At 46.1% G+C, this 17,124-nt stretch overlaps 2 protein-coding genes across 4 annotated transcripts in view; one reads left to right on the top strand and one right to left on the bottom strand.

Annotated features, from left to right (window-relative positions):
- The window catches only part of CYFIP2 (cytoplasmic FMR1 interacting protein 2), a 127,119-nt gene that overhangs the window by 70,997 nt on the left and 38,998 nt on the right, over positions 1–17,124 (top strand). For all 3 annotated transcript variants that reach the window (XM_047091924.1, XM_047091932.1, XM_047091940.1), the window contains 2 exons: positions 569–768; positions 2,592–2,679. In XM_047091924.1, the coding sequence (XP_046947880.1) occupies positions 569–768; positions 2,592–2,679 (288 nt within the window). The remainder of the gene's footprint in view (positions 1–568; positions 769–2,591; positions 2,680–17,124) is intronic.
- Positions 4,574–5,404, bottom strand: FNDC9 (fibronectin type III domain containing 9). Its single transcript, XM_047091948.1, has one exon. The coding sequence runs from the start codon at positions 5,402–5,404 to the stop codon at positions 4,694–4,696; it is 711 nt and encodes a 236-aa protein (XP_046947904.1). The 3' UTR covers positions 4,574–4,693.

Below are 17,124 nucleotides of genomic sequence, written 5' to 3'. Positions count from 1 at the left end.
TTGAGCATTAAATGAGTCAACACACATAAAGTGCTTAGGATACTGTTTGGCATATATTAAACTGAACCATATGAAACTACTAATACTCAACAGTATTTAATAAAAGACCAGTAGCTTCACATAGTCTGACCTAATTGTAAGTACTTAGCGAGTGGTAACTCATGATTGCTTTCTGCAGGGCAGAGATAGATTCTCTGGTGACAGCCAGTCAGACCTTTCCTTTTGTTGACTTGCAACACTGAGAGGGGAACTTTTCCCTCACCAGTATGGGAACTGGAAAGCAAGCAGACATGCTCTCCACCCAAGGGACGTACAGACAGGGGACTTGAACCTGGTCTGTGGTCCCCTTCCCAGAGCAGGCATGCAGCTTCCCTCAGCACAGTCTGGCAGTCCCTCCTCCAAAGAAGAGCGTGTTGTCCCATGTCACTGTGGGATCCTAGTCTCCACATCAGCAGCTGGGAGGTTGTCTGAGAGGCTCTCCCCCGCTTGAAAGGAATCCATAAGATAAAGTGGTGCAAGTGTAGAGGATACGTGTATGTCCTCAGCAGCCATGGGCTCTCTCTGGCAGGAGCTGGAGTGGCTGCTGGAGATCAACCGGCTCACGCACCGGCTGCTGTGTAAGCACATGACCCTGGACAGCTTTGACGCCATGTTCCGGGAGGCCAATCACAACGTGTCTGCCCCCTATGGCCGCATCACCCTGCACGTCTTCTGGGAGCTGAACTTCGACTTCCTCCCCAACTACTGCTACAATGGGTCCACCAACCGGTAAGGGACTCCCTGGGCCAAGGGGGCTGGGGTGGGCTGAGGGTGGGGGAAACAGTTCCTTCCTGCAACAGGCATCTTTTGGAGTCCCTCTTGTGCTGGAGGTGGGGATGCCATGGTGACCAAGCAGACACCTTCCTGCCTCTGAGAGCCTCCAGGCTAGAGGAGGATGCAGGTGATCCAACAATCACACAATAGATGTACTGTTAGAAACAATAAACTTGGAGATGGAAAAGAAGCCCCCAGTCATGAGAGAGAAAATAGCACCACCTAATCCAGTCTGGGAAGTGATGGGAACCTCTAGAGAGGCTTCCTCCTCTGAGGAAGTAATGCTTGAGAAGAGATGTGAAGGATGAGTAGGAATAAATAAGATGAAAATACAGGAGAAGAATATTTCAGACAAAGTCTCCAAGGAACCTAGAGAGCCTGGTGAGGGTGGAACAGATGGGATGGGGAATGGTGCCTTGAAAGATAGTGCAGGACCCAGGAAGATGCAGGAACCAGGCCGTGCACTACTCCATAGGCCAACATAGGATCCCGCATGGTGCTTTATGATCAGACGGTACCTTTATGAGGACATCCACATGCATGAACACATTCATGCAAAACAGGCATACATGTGCATGACGAAGTGCTGCATGTCTCCTGCAAGGTGCACACAGCCCTGGGTCAGGCACCGAGGTGAGGACATAGACCTAATCCCTCATCTCCACAGAGGTTCAAAACCTGACAGAAGAGGTGAGATGTATTCACGCACAACGCAAGTACGTGAGGGGCACCTGGGTGGCTTAGTCGGTTAAGCGTCTGACTCTTGATTTCGGCTCAGGTCATGATCTCATAGTCATGAGAAGAAGCCCCACATTTGGCTCCACATTGGGCATGGAGCCTGCTTGGGATTCTCTCTCCCCCTCTCCTTCTGCCCCACCAGCACTGACACATACACACACACACTCTCTTTCTTAAGAAAACACAAGGCCATGAGGATACACAAATATGCATGTGTTTACAGGTCTTCTCAGTACTCTCAGGGCCTGGCTCAGAGCCAGTATTAAATTAGTATGTGTTGAATGAATAGAAGGGTCTAGGAGGAAACCACAGATGAGCCTAAATCCACACACTTAGCAAGACAGACTTCCAGTTCTGTAAAGATTTGGGACTTTTAATCCTCTTGAGCAGAGATCTGCAGACTATCGCCCACAAACCACATCTTGTTGCCAACTGTTTCTGTACAACCCATGAGCAAAGAATACTATTGACATTTTTGTATGGTTGGGGAAAAAATCCAAAGAAGAATTCTAATTTGATGACAAGTGAAAATTATTTGAAATTCATAAAGTTTTACTGGAACTCAGCCGTGCTCATTCATCTACAATTGTTTTTGGGTGCTTTCACACTACCAGCAGAGTTGAGTAATGGTGACAGAGACCATCTGGCTTGTAAAGCTGAGAATGTTTCCTATCTGGGCCTTCACAGAGTTTGTGGAACCCTGCTCTTAAGAAGCCAAAGTGGGTGGATAGGGAAGGATCAGAGCCCCAGAGAAGGCCGTTTTCAGGCCCAGCCAATTGTCACTTCTTGCCTATGTCCTTGTAAGCGAGCCATAAACCCAGAGTCTAGCCTGGGAATCTGGGCTGCAGTTTTCCCATCTATAGAAAGGAGACACTAGGGGAATGAATGGGAGCATGTCAGAAGAGTTGTGTCTTTATAGGCAACCACCTAAGAAACAGTGTGGTTGCACCTGGTCAGGAGGGGCTCTGGCGAGGCTGTGTCCCGTGAAGAATACTCTTTGGGCCTGGTTAACGCCCTTCCCCTCTCTTTTCTTCTGCTAGTTTTGTTCGAACTGCCATTCCTTTTACTCAAGAACCGCAAAGAGATAAACCCGCCAACGTCCAGCCTTATTACCTGTATGGATCCAAGGTGAGTAGTCTTGCCTGTGTCCTACTTCGAAGAGGGCTAGTGAGCAAAAGCAAACAGAAAAGTGTTTCCTGAATCAGAAAAGTAAGAAGATGTAGAGATAAAGAGGCAGTAGTGAGAAACAAGTGCAAGCAGATTCATCTTTATTTGTGCACAACTAGCAAGCGCGGGGGTGAACGCAGACCCGGCGGGGCTGGATCCTGGGCGGGAATTGTTTGGGGAGCACGTCACAGAGGTGAGCAGGGAAGTAGGTGTGTGGGGCTTCTTGTCTTCACCCCATCTCCTCCTGTTTCTCAGTCGATTCATTGCCGTATCATCCTGCAATTCTGGGATTTTTTGTGTTCCATAAAGATAAGAGATTTGCAGACAGGAAGCAATTGGGAAGGTGGAGTTTGAAGGAAATCCCAGATGGCTCGAGCTAGAGCTGAGAGACAGGTCTTCTCCCATCTCTTTACTGCTTTGTTCACAATGCACATCCTGACCCTAACTAGACCTCCCAAATGGTGCCCTGTTCTAGACCCTCAGTCCTTTGCCATTCATTAAATAGACGTTTATTAAGCGCCCACTATAGGCCAGACACTGGGCTAGATTCTGCATGCTGGGAATATATCAGAGATTAAAACAGATGTCATTTCTGCCCTTCTTGAATTTCCACACCCGTGGTAGGGACAGGGGGCAGTGTTCACAAAGTCTCACAACACTGTGGTATGTGTAGGAGATCCATTTCTTACCCTGCGGGTGTGAAGGGGAGAATGACACCGACAGGGTGAAATGTGTCAACCAACAGCAACAAAGGCAACATTTTTCTTCGTGATGGAATAGAAATGGCCACCTTTGACCCCATTTTTTAAAAAGTAAGCACAGATGGACTCAGAAGAAGAACTTGCCTGAATATATATGAGAAAAGGTACTCCTCTAAGGTCGGGGACCCCTAGATCAGGAAGTGTGGCAAACCAATGAGCTCCCACCACTTGGGCCTACAGGTGGGTGGGCTTAGAGGCTCTTGGGATGATGCTGGGACAGTGCAGGTGTCCTCTCCAAGATGGCCAGTCTGGTCAAAGCAACTTTCTCAAATCAAGGGACATTATAGCCAGCATTTTGGGTAGCTCACAGACATGTCATTGAAAAACACTGAATTACAAAGTAAGAACAACACCTCCCACTTCAAATCTCTTTCAAACCTTGTAATTATAACAAGGAGAAAGACTTCTGTTGATGCTAGTATGTCTTAATACCTTCTCTCCGATCTCCCTTTTTATCAAAGCTAAGAGAACAGACCTTAAGCTCAGAGGCTTTAATAGGCAATAGGATCTAAGTCAAACTTAATATTATGTTGTTTTCATTATGTTTATTCTTATATCTCTTCTGTTTATAGAAGGAGGGTGCTGGCTTTTCATTTATGGAGTCATAGAAGTCTATCTTTTAAAATAAGTTTAAGTTTGAAAAGTGAGTCAAAAGAAAAATATTGTTAATAACAGTAGAGATAGTCTGTGGTTTAAACAAAATGAAGGTGGGGTACGAGGTGTTATGTGATAGCCTGAAAGCTGGAAAACACTCTAGGGCAAGGCTCCTCAGCCTTTCCAAAATAATCCCCCCAACAGCAGTGGACACTGGACATCTGCCTCAGCTGACTGGAAGCATAACCCAGAGAGCCCACCATCAACTCGAAAGTTTCCTCAGAGTATTGTGTTTTATTTAAGCCATGCAAATTTTGCTTTCTCTACCATAATATGTTCATGTTTGTTTTAATATTAAAATAACATTTTAAATTCCTAACTGGGTTCCCCTAAATGGACGCTCCTAAGAGACGCCATATTTCTCCTTTGACATACCGTGGGGGTGTATGCTTTCCAGCTTGAGAAGCTTTGCCATGGGGCATCCATCCAACCCAGGCGATCCACAAGAGCACTGACATTTGAGGGGAGACAAATGGGCAGCCTAGAGACGCATTTTTACAAAAGAACTACTGTATAGAGGGCTTTAAGCTACATGATGCAGGCTGCCTCCTCCCTACCTCTCACTCCCCAAAACGAGGCAGTATGGCGGGATGATCACCACCCCCTCCCAGTAAGGCACCCTCATCAGGGGCATCCTCATTGTCGGCATCCTGGTCAGCTGCTGCATCCTGGTTGTCTTCAGCTGCTTCTGGTTCTGCATCAGCTCCGGAGTTCTTGCGTGGCATTTCCACCAGGGGGAGCCCCTGCAGGTCTTCCTCTCTCTGACCAAGAGCTGGGGCCTCCTCCGGCCATCTCACCAAGCCATTGGCTTCCTCCATGTGGCCGGCTCTGTAAGACCATCGAGGCTCATGGCAACGGATACACCAGAACTGGAGGCAGATAAAAGCTAAGACGGCTGTGAAGCAGGCCAGCAGAATGGCCATCAACACCCAAAGGGAAATTTGGGGGTCCACCAGGGAGCTCCCAGCAGCCAGTGGACTCTTATCCAGGGTATGGAACATGGTGCAGTAGTGCCTATAAGGGAAGGCAGCCTTCTTGCAACTGATGCACAGGAAGTAGAGAGTGGAAGGGGCGAGGTGTTCCAGCACCACAGAACTGATCGTTCGAGGCACTTTCTCCTCGTGGTGGAAGCTGTAGCGAAGATAGCCGGAGAAGATGCTGTTCCAGTTGGGCCTATACATAATATGGTAATAGTCCTCCAGACAGGGCTCGGAGGACGACCAGGAAATGATGGCTCCTGTATAAGAAACGTTCCCAACCTCGATGTTCATCCTGATTCTAGAACCAGAATCAAAGTGAAAAGTGACATCCCCTTGCTTAAGTATTTATGATCATCATACCAGCATATATTACACATTCAAGATGGAGACTAATAATTGTCCCTATTCTACAAAGAAATGGAGGACAAGAGGTTACGTTACTCAGTTAAGGTATAGCTAAGAAATGACAGAACAAAATCAGGGCTGTCTCATGTCAAAGCCTGAGGCCTTCAGGCCTGAAAAAGATGCACTCGCATCCCCCCAGCCTCATCCTGCCCTGGCTGAGATCTTTTAGGTACAACATTGTTTCCAACCCTTTAAAATAAGAAGAGAGGCAATAAAAGAAATCAGACCACCCGATTAACGTCCCTATATTAGTCACCACACGTTTGCGACCTCCAAGTCAGACAATTATATCACCTACAATATCCCTTCTGGAACTTCTGCTTTTGCTGCAAGTGCTGTGAGCTCAGTCATCTAGAACATTCTGCCCACTGCGATTTTAGCCTCCCAGCTCTGTTGCCCATGAGAGAGGAGATTTGCGTCATCACTCCTTGGCAGCTGATTTCTCCCCAGTGCCTCTGCTCCTGTTTTATTTCTTTGTTTGTTTGTCCAAAGGCAAACGTACCCAGGAAATTAGTTGTGTAGGTCAAGACAATCAGCTCCTAATACCAGCATAACTGCTACTGCTCAGTATCTCTGGTACTGTGAATATCGATGATGATACTAACCACCAGCAGTTAGTGAGTGGTTGCTGTGTCGCATCTAGTATGTGTCATGCTGCATGCTCACAGGCCATAATAAAAGTCACACCCTCTGAGCTAGGTCCCCTTTGTATAGGTGAGCAATCTGAGGTCACTCAGCTGATAAGTAGACTCAAAGCCCCGTAATTGCTGGATTTCCAAATGCAAGGCTGCTGGGTTTAGTTACAGGACGTTACCGCAAAATGAGGTGTTGGTACGCAGACCTGGTTGCTGTTTTTCCACAAATCAAATGAGCCCTCTTCAGATTCCCAGCCTTACGGCTTTGGTAAGAGAACACCATCTTCAAGATTTGGGGGTTTCTCTTAAATTCTGTCTGTTAGAGACATAGTGTTTCCCCTCCACTGAATTTCCCCCTGATCTATGATTCAGGGACAGCTATATTCATTCAACCTGTGTATGTTCACGTACAGGTCTTACCCAGCCCTATTCTCTGCCCCTTCTATCTCACGTGAAATACAGAAGCCTTCGTTTTAGATATTAATGACCTAGTAAAAACCCGTCAACCAGATTTTAACCTGAATTGGCTATGAAGCCAAACGGATTTCTATCACAAGCTGCTTTCTGTCTTCCCTGCCTCCCTCCGACCCTCTATTTTCATGCCCACTCTCCTAGAGGAGGTGGGCAGAGAGATGCAGAGCATTGAGTGATTTTTCAGTCCTTGTTTTTCTTCTCTAAGGATGACAGTGAACTAAAATGCTCAGGAAGGGGAATAGTTCCCTTCTGTTTGGTTGGAAATTTCATCCCAGAAACACAGGCAATGAAAGGGACAAGACAGGTGTGCTCAGATCCCTCCCGGGAAGGTCATTGCCAAGGAGACTATTTGAGCTGCCTTCATCAGTCTCCTTTCTCATAAGCTCCCCCATCCACTCCACCCCACACATCCCTATAAACACACTTCTGACCACAATGAAAAGAGCTTAATTCATTACTTATAATACAGAGGCTATGGCCTTTGTAAAACCCTTCCATCAGGGGTGATCAGGAATCGCGTTTTTTTGTCATGACTCTTCTCTCTTGTTTGCCTCACATCTGCTGCTGGCTGTCTTTGCAGACTGAGTTCTCTACAGCAGACATTTTTAAGAGCTTTCTGGCAAGACACTATAGCAGCATCCTCAGCTTTGGAGACCAAATCAGTCTCCCTTATTTGTTTTTCTTTCTCTGCTTCTGTTTCTAAATTCCCCGTATTTTTAGCTATTCATATTACCATTGCCTGGCCGTCCTCCAAGCAGAGTGTGAAAGGAGAAGCCATTTCCATTTCCAAGAAGAGTCATTTATGTCCCTTACCTGATGCTCGCGGTGGATCTGGTTAGAACGCAGCCTGCAGAGGCAGAGACAGAGTGGACCAAAGCTGAAGGAATGGAGCCTTCTCCCCTCCTCTGGTCTGGGCTCTCCTTGATGTCTCTCTCGCCACTGTCTGAGTAATCCCACTGTCGCCCCCAACGCTCACATTATTCATTTCTTCAGATCAGCATCATTCACCATGGCAACCAGCAGGCATCTGTACGCACGATGCTTTCAGGGACCAGTCTGGAAAGGCTTTTGCCCACTGAGAGGAGCTCTCATTCCTTTGGCCAAAAAAAGGCAAACAGTCTCCTGCAAACTGATCCTCAGAATGGTACTGATTCTTCCAAGGCTGCCAGATTTTCTCTGTAATTGGCTGGCGAACATTTTTTGCCCCATCTAGACCCTCTTTGGACAATGGTCAAATACAATTATCAGTTATCCCACAATTTAAACAGCAATTTTATCCCTTGCCCTCCCACCCCCACCCCACCTCCTACCATCTTCTTTCTTTATTCTTGTCTCCTGTGGCAGTCTCCAGATACATGACACTGGTCAAGACTCTTTTATTCTCTGGGCCTCAGTTCCATCATCTGTAAAGCTGTAGCCTTGGGCTAGATAGGGATGGCAGATAGAAAGCAGGATTCTACCCCCTGCCCAGTCCTGAACCCACGTCAGGCTTTCTAAACCATCACAGCATGTGTACTGGGTTGATTTGAGTCTACCCAGAACCTCAGGGTGTGACCTTATTTGGAAATAGGGTCTTTGTAAATTTAAATTAGTTGAGGATCTTGAAATGATACCATCCTAGATTTAGGGGGAACACTGAATCCAATGACTGGTGTCTTTATAAGAGAAAGGAGAGGGAGATTTACACAGAGGGGCACAAGGGGAAGGAGCCATGTGAAGACAGAGGCCAAGGTTGCAGTGATGTCACCAGAACCAGAGAGTGCCAGGCACTGCCGGGGCCTGGAAGATGCAAGGATGGAATCTTCAGCGGGCACATGGCCCTGCCAGCACCTTGATTTCAGGTTCCTGGCCTCCAGAACTGTAGGATGTTACAGTGTTAAGGCACCACGTTTGGGATCATTTGTCACAATGCCCTTAGGAAACTAATACAACACTTCTTCCAGTTGGGCTCAGAAACACAGGCATCCCAAGAAGCTGCTACCCAATCCATCAGTTGGAGCTGAGACCAGAAATGGAAACCCTGTACTATTCCTGGATTGGATGATCCCCAAAGTTCCTTCTCTTTGAAGAACCCTGACTCTACTTCCATTTCCCACAAAACTACCTGCCTCCGCAATTCTACCCCTTCCTGGTCTCCTCAACCTCAAAAGAATTTGTTGCCAGCACTCTATTGGGGCGAGCACAGAGCACATCTGATATATGAAGAGAATCAAGTTCTGTCATCCTAAGCTACCAAGTTTGTGGAAATTTGTGATAGTAGCCCCGGCTTAGGCAGATTTAGACCTGAATTATTTTACACAAATTATGTGCTTTTAAAAGTCAGGGTTTCTTTCTCTTCTTGGTTCTTGGCCAAAGTATCCAAGTGAACCCATGAAAGTCTCCTTGTGATCCACATGAGTGATAATCAAAAAGTTCTGAAGAGTTTCCCGGTGAGTCACAGACCCTCCCCTGGCCAAGGGTCTCTGTGAGCCTTGGAGTCCCGGGATGTCCCTTGATTAGACACTTGCTCTGTGTCTTTCCCATGGCATTAGGTCTTCCCAGGGGCCTGTCTAAACTCTGCCGTAATGTGTGCTAATGGTGACTCCCTGCAGAACATAAAAGTGTCCTCTCCACAGAAAGGCCACCGTGGTAGTTTGCAGGTGCCTTTTGAAAAGGTTATTTTGAGGGAAATAAAAATACCAGACTTGGGAGGCCTGTGGAGTGACGAGATAGAACTCAAGCCTTTGCCACAGAAAATGGGAATTTATTTTTAATGCTCCTGGATGCCATTTTTAATGCTGAGCTTCTTATTTGAGAAGTTGAGACACTTAGAGAATGGGAGTGAGGCCTAGAAGCCTTCCTGTTACACAGATCCCAAGGGAAGGGAGGGCATCCTCAAACCATACGACTGACTAGAGGCAGAGCCAGCAGTGAAAAGCATGCCCCCAAACCTGAGTCCTGGGTGCGTCCTGCCCCTTTGGCCATCACCATCTACCAGCAGCACCCGGAGGAGCCAACGCAGCCCTCGGTGCTTGAGATAAATCTTCTGGAGGCACTGGCCTCAGGAGATCACATCCCAGGAAGGCTTACTCTTTCTCCACCTTCAGAGAGGCCAGGATGGCCCTGATTGGTTTACACCATTAGTAAATTACTGCTAGAGGAAACCAGCCAGAGTGGGGGTCCCTGTGCCCTTCCTGAAGGTGGCAACAAAGGGGTGATGTGAGGGTATCCCAGTCCCAAAGCTGGCTGGCACCCAGCACAAGGTCGTTGTTCAGGGTACAGACCTTAAAATCCCAAGGCTGGGTTTGAATCCTGCCTCTGTGGCCTTGACGGATTCCCTCATTTTTCTATACCTTGGTTAACTCTTCTATTGATGCAAATATCAAGAATACCTGTCTTATAGTGTTGGAGCAGTGTAATGAACCCATCTCTGTGAGTGCCGGGCTTAGGAATAGTAGTTACTATTCAGAAGAAAAGTCAGTGGGTCAGAGCCATTGCCTGAGTTGACTGTAGCTTCTTCATCCAGAGGCTGATATGGACAAGGTTTGCACCCTACATGATCCTTCCTTCCTTCCTTCCTTCCTTCCTTCCTTCCTTCCTTCCTTCCTTCTAAAAAAGTTTTATTTTAAATATATGTATGTGTGTGTGTATGCGTATTGTACATAAGTTAAAGAATACAGAAAGACTCAAAGACAACAGTCAAATCCATACAACTCAGAAATAACAAAATGCATTTTGTTGCATTTTACATGTGCTTTATCACTTTACCCAGGTGACAACTCTTTGAAGTAGGCCTCTTATCACCATTGTACACAGGGGGAAACTGAGGCTCAGAGGGGTTAATTAACTTGACCATCAACACAAAGTGAGGCTTGGCAGAGCCTAGCTGTCTCCCGGTCTGGATCCCTAGAGCCGGCGCTCCTGGCCAGCCTCCCTGATGCGCCACTCTTGTGCCTGCCTTATTCTTCAGTCAACAGTAATCAACAGGAATGCTTACCTTTGCTTAGCTTCTCTTCAGCAGTAGAGACAGGACTTCACAGTTTAGTGGATTCCAGAATGATGGGAGCAGACGAGGAATTAAAAGACCTCAGAGAGAACATCCAGCCACCTGAATGTAGCCATAGAAGCAGGGAAACCATTAAATACATCTGGAGAGATGCACTCAGCATGTGTTTTTCCTCTTCTGAGGTTCCCTGCTCTGGAATCTGGAGTCCACGTACCCCTGACCAAGAGCTCTGTCACTTAGGGTGAGGGGTGATACTAAATGTAAAAGATGTTTAACAGCCAGGCCAATAATTGAAATTAGTATATGAGCCTAAATTTTAAACGTACTAACTCAAGTAAATTATATAGAGTCTATCATAAAACTGCCTTCCGAGTGACATAGATTGTCATACAAATCAGCCCTTAAAGTATATCAGTAATTTCCCAATAATTTCAGTCTGTAGAAATTGTCGGTATGACCTTGTGTTTGGTGTGGTTGTCACTAGCTGCATGACGCCCCTGTCCGAGCCATGATTTGACCTCAAGGAAATCCATCATTCTCTTGCGACGCTTTTTCCATTAAGTCATATCCTTGAGACGTAGGACCCAGTGCATTGCTACATCCAGCTGAGACATCTCAGCTGGGCCCATCCCTTGGTGCCAGCGTCCAGCCTGGCCTGCCCAGCAGAGTCTGCATCAGCCCCACTGACAGCCCCACCAGCAGTGCTACTGGCTTTGCTGTGGCTGCCCCCACTCCCATGGCTGCCCCTGCTCCCATGGCTGCCCCCACTCTCGTGGCTGCCCCTGCTCTCGTGGCTGCATGGCACCGCCCCCCAGCTACACAACATTATTGACCCACCAGTCCAGAAGAATTTTTTGTTATTTTGCCGATTGGTACATGCAGTACAATATCATCTTGTATTTCACTTCCCTTAGGTTCCTCCTCTGCTGAATGGGGGTGATTGTACCTGCCTTACATGGTGTAGGAGGCTGATCATGGCCCCCAAAGATGTCAGGTCCTAATCCTGCCACCTGGAAATATCACTGTATTTTGAAAAAAGGGCTTTGTGGATGTGATTAAATGAAGGACCATGAGATGGGAGATTATCCTAGAGTATCAGGATGGGTCTGAAATGCTATCACAAGTGTCCTTATAAGAGGGAGGCAGAGGGAGGTTACACACAAACGGAGGAGGAGCCCACACCTCAAGAGACAACGGAGGAGGCCACAACCCTTGGAATGCTGGAAGGCACCAAAAGCTGGAAGAGGCGAGGGATGGGTCCTCCCCCAGCCTCTGGAGGTGGTGTGGCCCTGCCGACACCTTGATCTTAGCTCCATCATTCTGATTTTGGATTATGGCTTTTGGAACTGTTAAGATAATTTATTTCTCTTTTTTACCAGATTTGTGGTAATTTGTTATAGCCGCCACAGAAAGCTAACATACCTGGGTATATTTTATATATGAAGGAATTATTCATAAGCTGAGGAACATTACACACTTAGGTGTCATCACATTGGTATAGGTTATTTAAAAAGTGATGACTTTGGTTTCTTCCAAAAATCTTAGCATCTCTAAGTGTACATAGCGTTGGTATGGTATCGCCAGAGAGTTCCATACCTGTTCTCCCTCTTGCCTTTATTCACGAGACAAGAAAGGGAGGAGCACTGATTCCTGAGGGAGGCCTCTACAGCAACCATCTTGGATTTTTCAACCTCTGAGCTAAGAAGCCCAGGAAAGAAGCCAGACACTGGAGACCCAGCCTGCCTGCGGCTCACTACACATCAGGAAGAGACAGAAATGTCAGCCCTTCCTACCGATGGACTTGAACCTTTAACTCAGGACTCTATCAGTCCTTTAACACATCTTAGCCTGTGGGCTCTCAAGGAGGCTCTCAACAAGGAGGGTGTTGCTGTTATCTCCCCAGTCTTCCTTGCCCTGCGGGGATTTCAGAGAGTTGAGCTGAGCTCTCCACCTGAATTAGGAAGTCATGTTTGTGTCCCTGGACTGATGGGATTCAGATTGCTCAAGGAACATTAGAGAAATTGTAACTAAAACGGGAAAATTAGAAACGGTTTTAACTCCTCTTGGGATCTCCGAAAACAGAGATTGTGATTCCAGAAAGCAGAGATGCAGATTGCTTGCAAATTCAGTTTGCCAAATAAGTAGTCCTCAGTGATTGGAGTGGCTGGCCATGTTTACTGTCCGTGAGAGGTAGTCGCCTTATACAACACTTAAAAATGGTGAAAATGGTAGCTTTTAGGTTATGTATACATCTTACAGGGTTTTTTTTTTAAGCCCATATTAATAATATTACAGGGCCCCAGCATCTGCCAGATCAAACTCACCTTATTTTCTGTCTTCCTTAAAATACTGTCTTGCCTCCAAGAAAAAAAAAAATGCACATCTGTGTCACGTATTAAAAATATGGTTCTAATTTCTAAATCAGGATTGTTTACTTCTTGAGATCTCATAAAGTTAGCTATTTTGTGCAGTTGCATTTAAACCAGTGAGGCATCCTAAATAGGATACATAATTAGTTCCTAAGGCAGGCAGCCTGGTAGTTACCTGAGTCAGCAGGATTGGTTCCGTGTAAGAGGTATGTAGCAAGTTTCCAATGTCTCAGGTCATGTTGCCTTCCTGTTTTTCTTTGCTAAACCTCAGAAAATGGCCAGGCTCCCATATTCCCACATTTTCTCAATAGGGCCCAGCCTCCTATTGAGCCAGCAGGTCAGATGGGTGCCCTCCGGGGGTGTGTGTGTGCATGTACTTTGCAGCATGCGTGTGTGCGTGTGTGTGTATTTCCTCCTGCATGGGTGTGGTGTATTTTGGGGGTGGGGGGGAGTGAGGGGAGCTGACTCACTTATTCACTTAAGAGGACTTGAATTCTGCTCATTTCATGCTGATCCTTCCTGAGCTTGGGCCATCAACCGAGGCCTAAATTTGTGGTCTAGACCAGAATTCAAGACTGGTGTGGGAAGGTCAACAAGAGGCCTCTTGTGTGCACTGAGTGGGTCTGTAGGGGAATTCTTTACACCCCTGTGTGTGGTAGAAACAATTCCAGAGTTATTCTTCTTCTCCGCCTAGAACTGGAGAGGCTGCTGAATAGTTTCTATCTCCCTGAATATGTTTTTATTTGCACTTGCTATGAGTGCTAAGGGCACTTGGCGCTTGGGTGGGAGGGAGGGTCGAGAATGCTAAGGAGGAATGCCTAGGAAGACAGCACTGCAGCTAGGAGCTCAGAAGGAGTGCCCCTGTCCACCCCTGGCTCAGGCAGGGCTCCCTTCTAGCCACACTGTGTTTCGCAGCCTCCACCAGGACACTTGGAGCCATGAGGGCCTCTACCCAGCACGGTCTGTTGCTGGACAGCTCCTGTTTTTATAGTGTTGTAAATATTGAGCAAAATCTGCATGTTTGGTGTGTCGGCTAGTCCCAGCTATGACCTCATGTGGGATATACAGTGTGTCATGTAAAATCTCACCCCGTTGGGTGCACTCCCCTCTCCACGTTCCGAGAATCATGACTGCAACCAAGGCTGCTGGGGGACATTTGGCCAAGAAGTTGTATTTTCTTAGTCTTTACCTACCAGATTCTCAAACAAAGCAATATTAATGGTGGTTATCACGGTGAGTGCTTCCAATGTGCCAAGCACTATGCATCGCGCCTTATATATGTTGCCTCATTTAAACTTCCAACAACCCTATTGGAGTTCTTGGCCTAGAGAGTATAAGTCATTTGCTCAGAATCATCTAGCTAGTAAATTTGTGGACCTAGGATTTAAACTCAGGCACCACACCACCCCCCACACATCCCCCCCCCAAAAGTCCATCCTCTAGAATCAGACAAAACAGGAAGAAAAAGTCGGAGAATCAGGGAAAGAAAAAAAAAATAGTTGATTGCTTTTGTACCCATCAGGGATATCCATTTGAAAGCTCCCTGCTGCTCAGAAATTCCTTTCATGAGATATTTGTAAAAGGGATGAAGGTGAGCTTCACCGGGTTCAGAGGAGAGGTCCTGAGTGCCTGGTGTGGGTGGGGAGATGAGAAGGTGGTTCTAGAAGTCAGTAAGCTCTGTCACATGCCCCCAGCACAGCCAGGTCATCATTCCCTTGTTCCTGTGCAGTCTTGAGCTGCAGCCCTTTTCAGGAGAAAATTCAAATCATGGTTTTGTTTTTTAATCTTTGAAAACAAATGTTGGCAAGTAAATCAGCCCAGTGGGTTTTTTAAATTTACATATATATTGAGTTATAACCATATTGAGTTAAGATGCAGTCTTAATCAGTTCAGGCTGCTACAACAATACCATAGACTGGTTGGTGTACACACTTATTTATTGCCTAGAGGCTGGGAAGTCTGAGACCATGGTATTGGCAGGTCAGTTGTCTAGCACAGACCCACTTGCTGGTTTACAAATAGACTTCTCCTCACTGTATTCCACATGATGGAGAAGGAAGGAAGGAAGGAAGGAAGGAAGGAAGGAAGGAAGGAAGGAAAGAAGGAAGGAAGGAAGGAAGAAAAAAGAGGAGGAGGGATGGAGGGGGAAGGGAAGAAAGAAAGAAAGAAAGAAAGAAAGAAAGAAAGAAAGAAAGAAAGAAAGAAAGAAAGAAATGGAGGGGGAAGGGAAGAAAGAAAGAAAGAAAGAAAGAAAGAAAGAAAGGAGGGATGGAGGGGGAAGGGAGGAGAGAAAGAAAGAAAAGAAAGAGGAGGAGGGATGGAGGGGGAAGGAAGGAAGGAAGGAAGGAAGGAAGGAAGGAAAGAAAGAAAGAAAGAAAGAAAGAAAGAAAGAAAGAAAGAAAAAGAAAGGAGGGATGGAGGGGGAAGGGAAGAAAGAAAAGAAAAGAAAAGAAAAGAAAAGAAAAGAAAAGAAAAGAAAGAAAAAGGAAGGAAGAGAGAGAGGGTGGGAGGAAGGGAGGAAGAGAGAGAGAGAAAGGAAGAAAAGAAAAGAAAACAACCTCTCTCATTTGTCTTCTTACAAGAGCATTAATCCCATTCATGAGGATTCCACCCTCATGACTTTAATTACCTCCCAAAGGTCCCACCATCACAACAGGAGGTAGGATTTCATATGAATTTTGAGGGGATACAACCATTCAGTCCATAACATCCACAGACCATAAGTGTACATACAGTTTCACGAGTTTTCACAAATGTATACATCTGTGTAGTCAGCAACCCAAACAGCATGTAGGGCATTTCCATCACCTAGATGATTCTCTCCTGCCCCTTTCTCATCAATCTCCCTCCTCAATAGAGGTCAGCCATGGTTTGTTTGGTGTTTGCTGGATACTCCTCATCCCTAGGCTGGAAACAAGAGAATACAGAATAGGACTTTGATAACAGGGCCAGAGCTAAGATGCACTCACTCAGGAGAATGAATGCCTCCCTCACCTCACCCTGTCCCAACCCTGTTGTACAGAGTGGCCTGTTACAGAGTCACTAAAATAGTTTTTACTTTCATACACAGAAAATTATATGGCCCAACCTGGTTCTGTGGTTGACTGAATCAAACTCAACTCTCAACCATTCATACAAATACTTCCAGTGTTTATTGATCATTGACTTTGGTGAACATCATGCTTTCCAATCAATTATATTTCCCTCCCTACATAAACCATTGCTGCCTCATAACATTTAGAAATCTCTAGTAGCTACATAAAAGATATCCCTCCCCCAGGTTCCAGTAGAATTTGTGACAGCACATCCATGCTGGGTGCAGAGCGCTGCTCCTTCTCACGTTCCAAGCCTCACCGTATGTCGGCATTACCTTACCGAACGAGCTATTGTATTAGTCATCCTGCTGGATGCGGGGGTGTTCTCATTCCTCACGAATTCTTATTATCAGTGGGTACTCTAATGGTGTTCTTCATGTATCTTTGTTATTAGAGAGTACTGTAATTGTGATGCTTGTTGTGTGAAGTTTGGAATTCATTTATGGTAGAATATACTTACTGTAGAGCCTGGGCTGAACATGATTAAATCTTCCTTCAGTGGCTCCGAAGGGAGTTGAGAATCTTGCAGCCCTCCAGAAGCATCACTACAGTTCCTATTTAATTCATGTAGAATTTCTAATTAGCTAACTAATGTTGAATTTCCGCTAATAAAATATCAGATGTGGTCTTTACATAATTGCATGTTCCATGGGTATTAGATTTTTACAATTCCAGGTAGGAGACTACACTCAGAACTAGGCTTTGAAGTGATGTCTTTTCTAAAAAACTGGGTATGGTTTCTAATAGAACTCAGCCCCTCCAAAGTCCATGATAATATATACAGGTGAAGGACATGGGTTTTGGAATCAGATCTATCTGGATTCGGGTCACAGCTCAGTTACCTCAGGACCATGTGACCTTGAGCAAGCTCCTTATCCCCTTGAACCTCAGTCCCATCATCTGTGAAACGGGGCTACGAACTGTATGTTTGTTGTGAAGGTTAATCAAGAATGCACATGGAGGGCTTCACAAAGCCTGGCATGAGGCGTACCACAGGTTGCGGCATTTCAAGAACAAAGTCAACAATAACTCTGCAGTCTCACCAACC

Source organism: Lynx rufus, unplaced genomic scaffold, assembly GCF_022079265.1.
Source record: "Lynx rufus isolate CCGP_SWC_20201006 ecotype Redwood Valley unplaced genomic scaffold, mLynRuf1.p SCAF_1, whole genome shotgun sequence".
NCBI classification, from domain to species: Eukaryota; Metazoa; Chordata; class Mammalia; order Carnivora; family Felidae; genus Lynx; species Lynx rufus.
This window is presented reverse-complemented; position numbering and strand designations above follow the sequence as displayed.

What these genes read in the sequence shown, in the direction of transcription:
- FNDC9 (XM_047091948.1), bottom strand. Translation starts at nt 5,404, where the DNA reads ATGAACATCGAGGTTGGGAACGTTTCTTATACAGGAGCCATCATTTCC.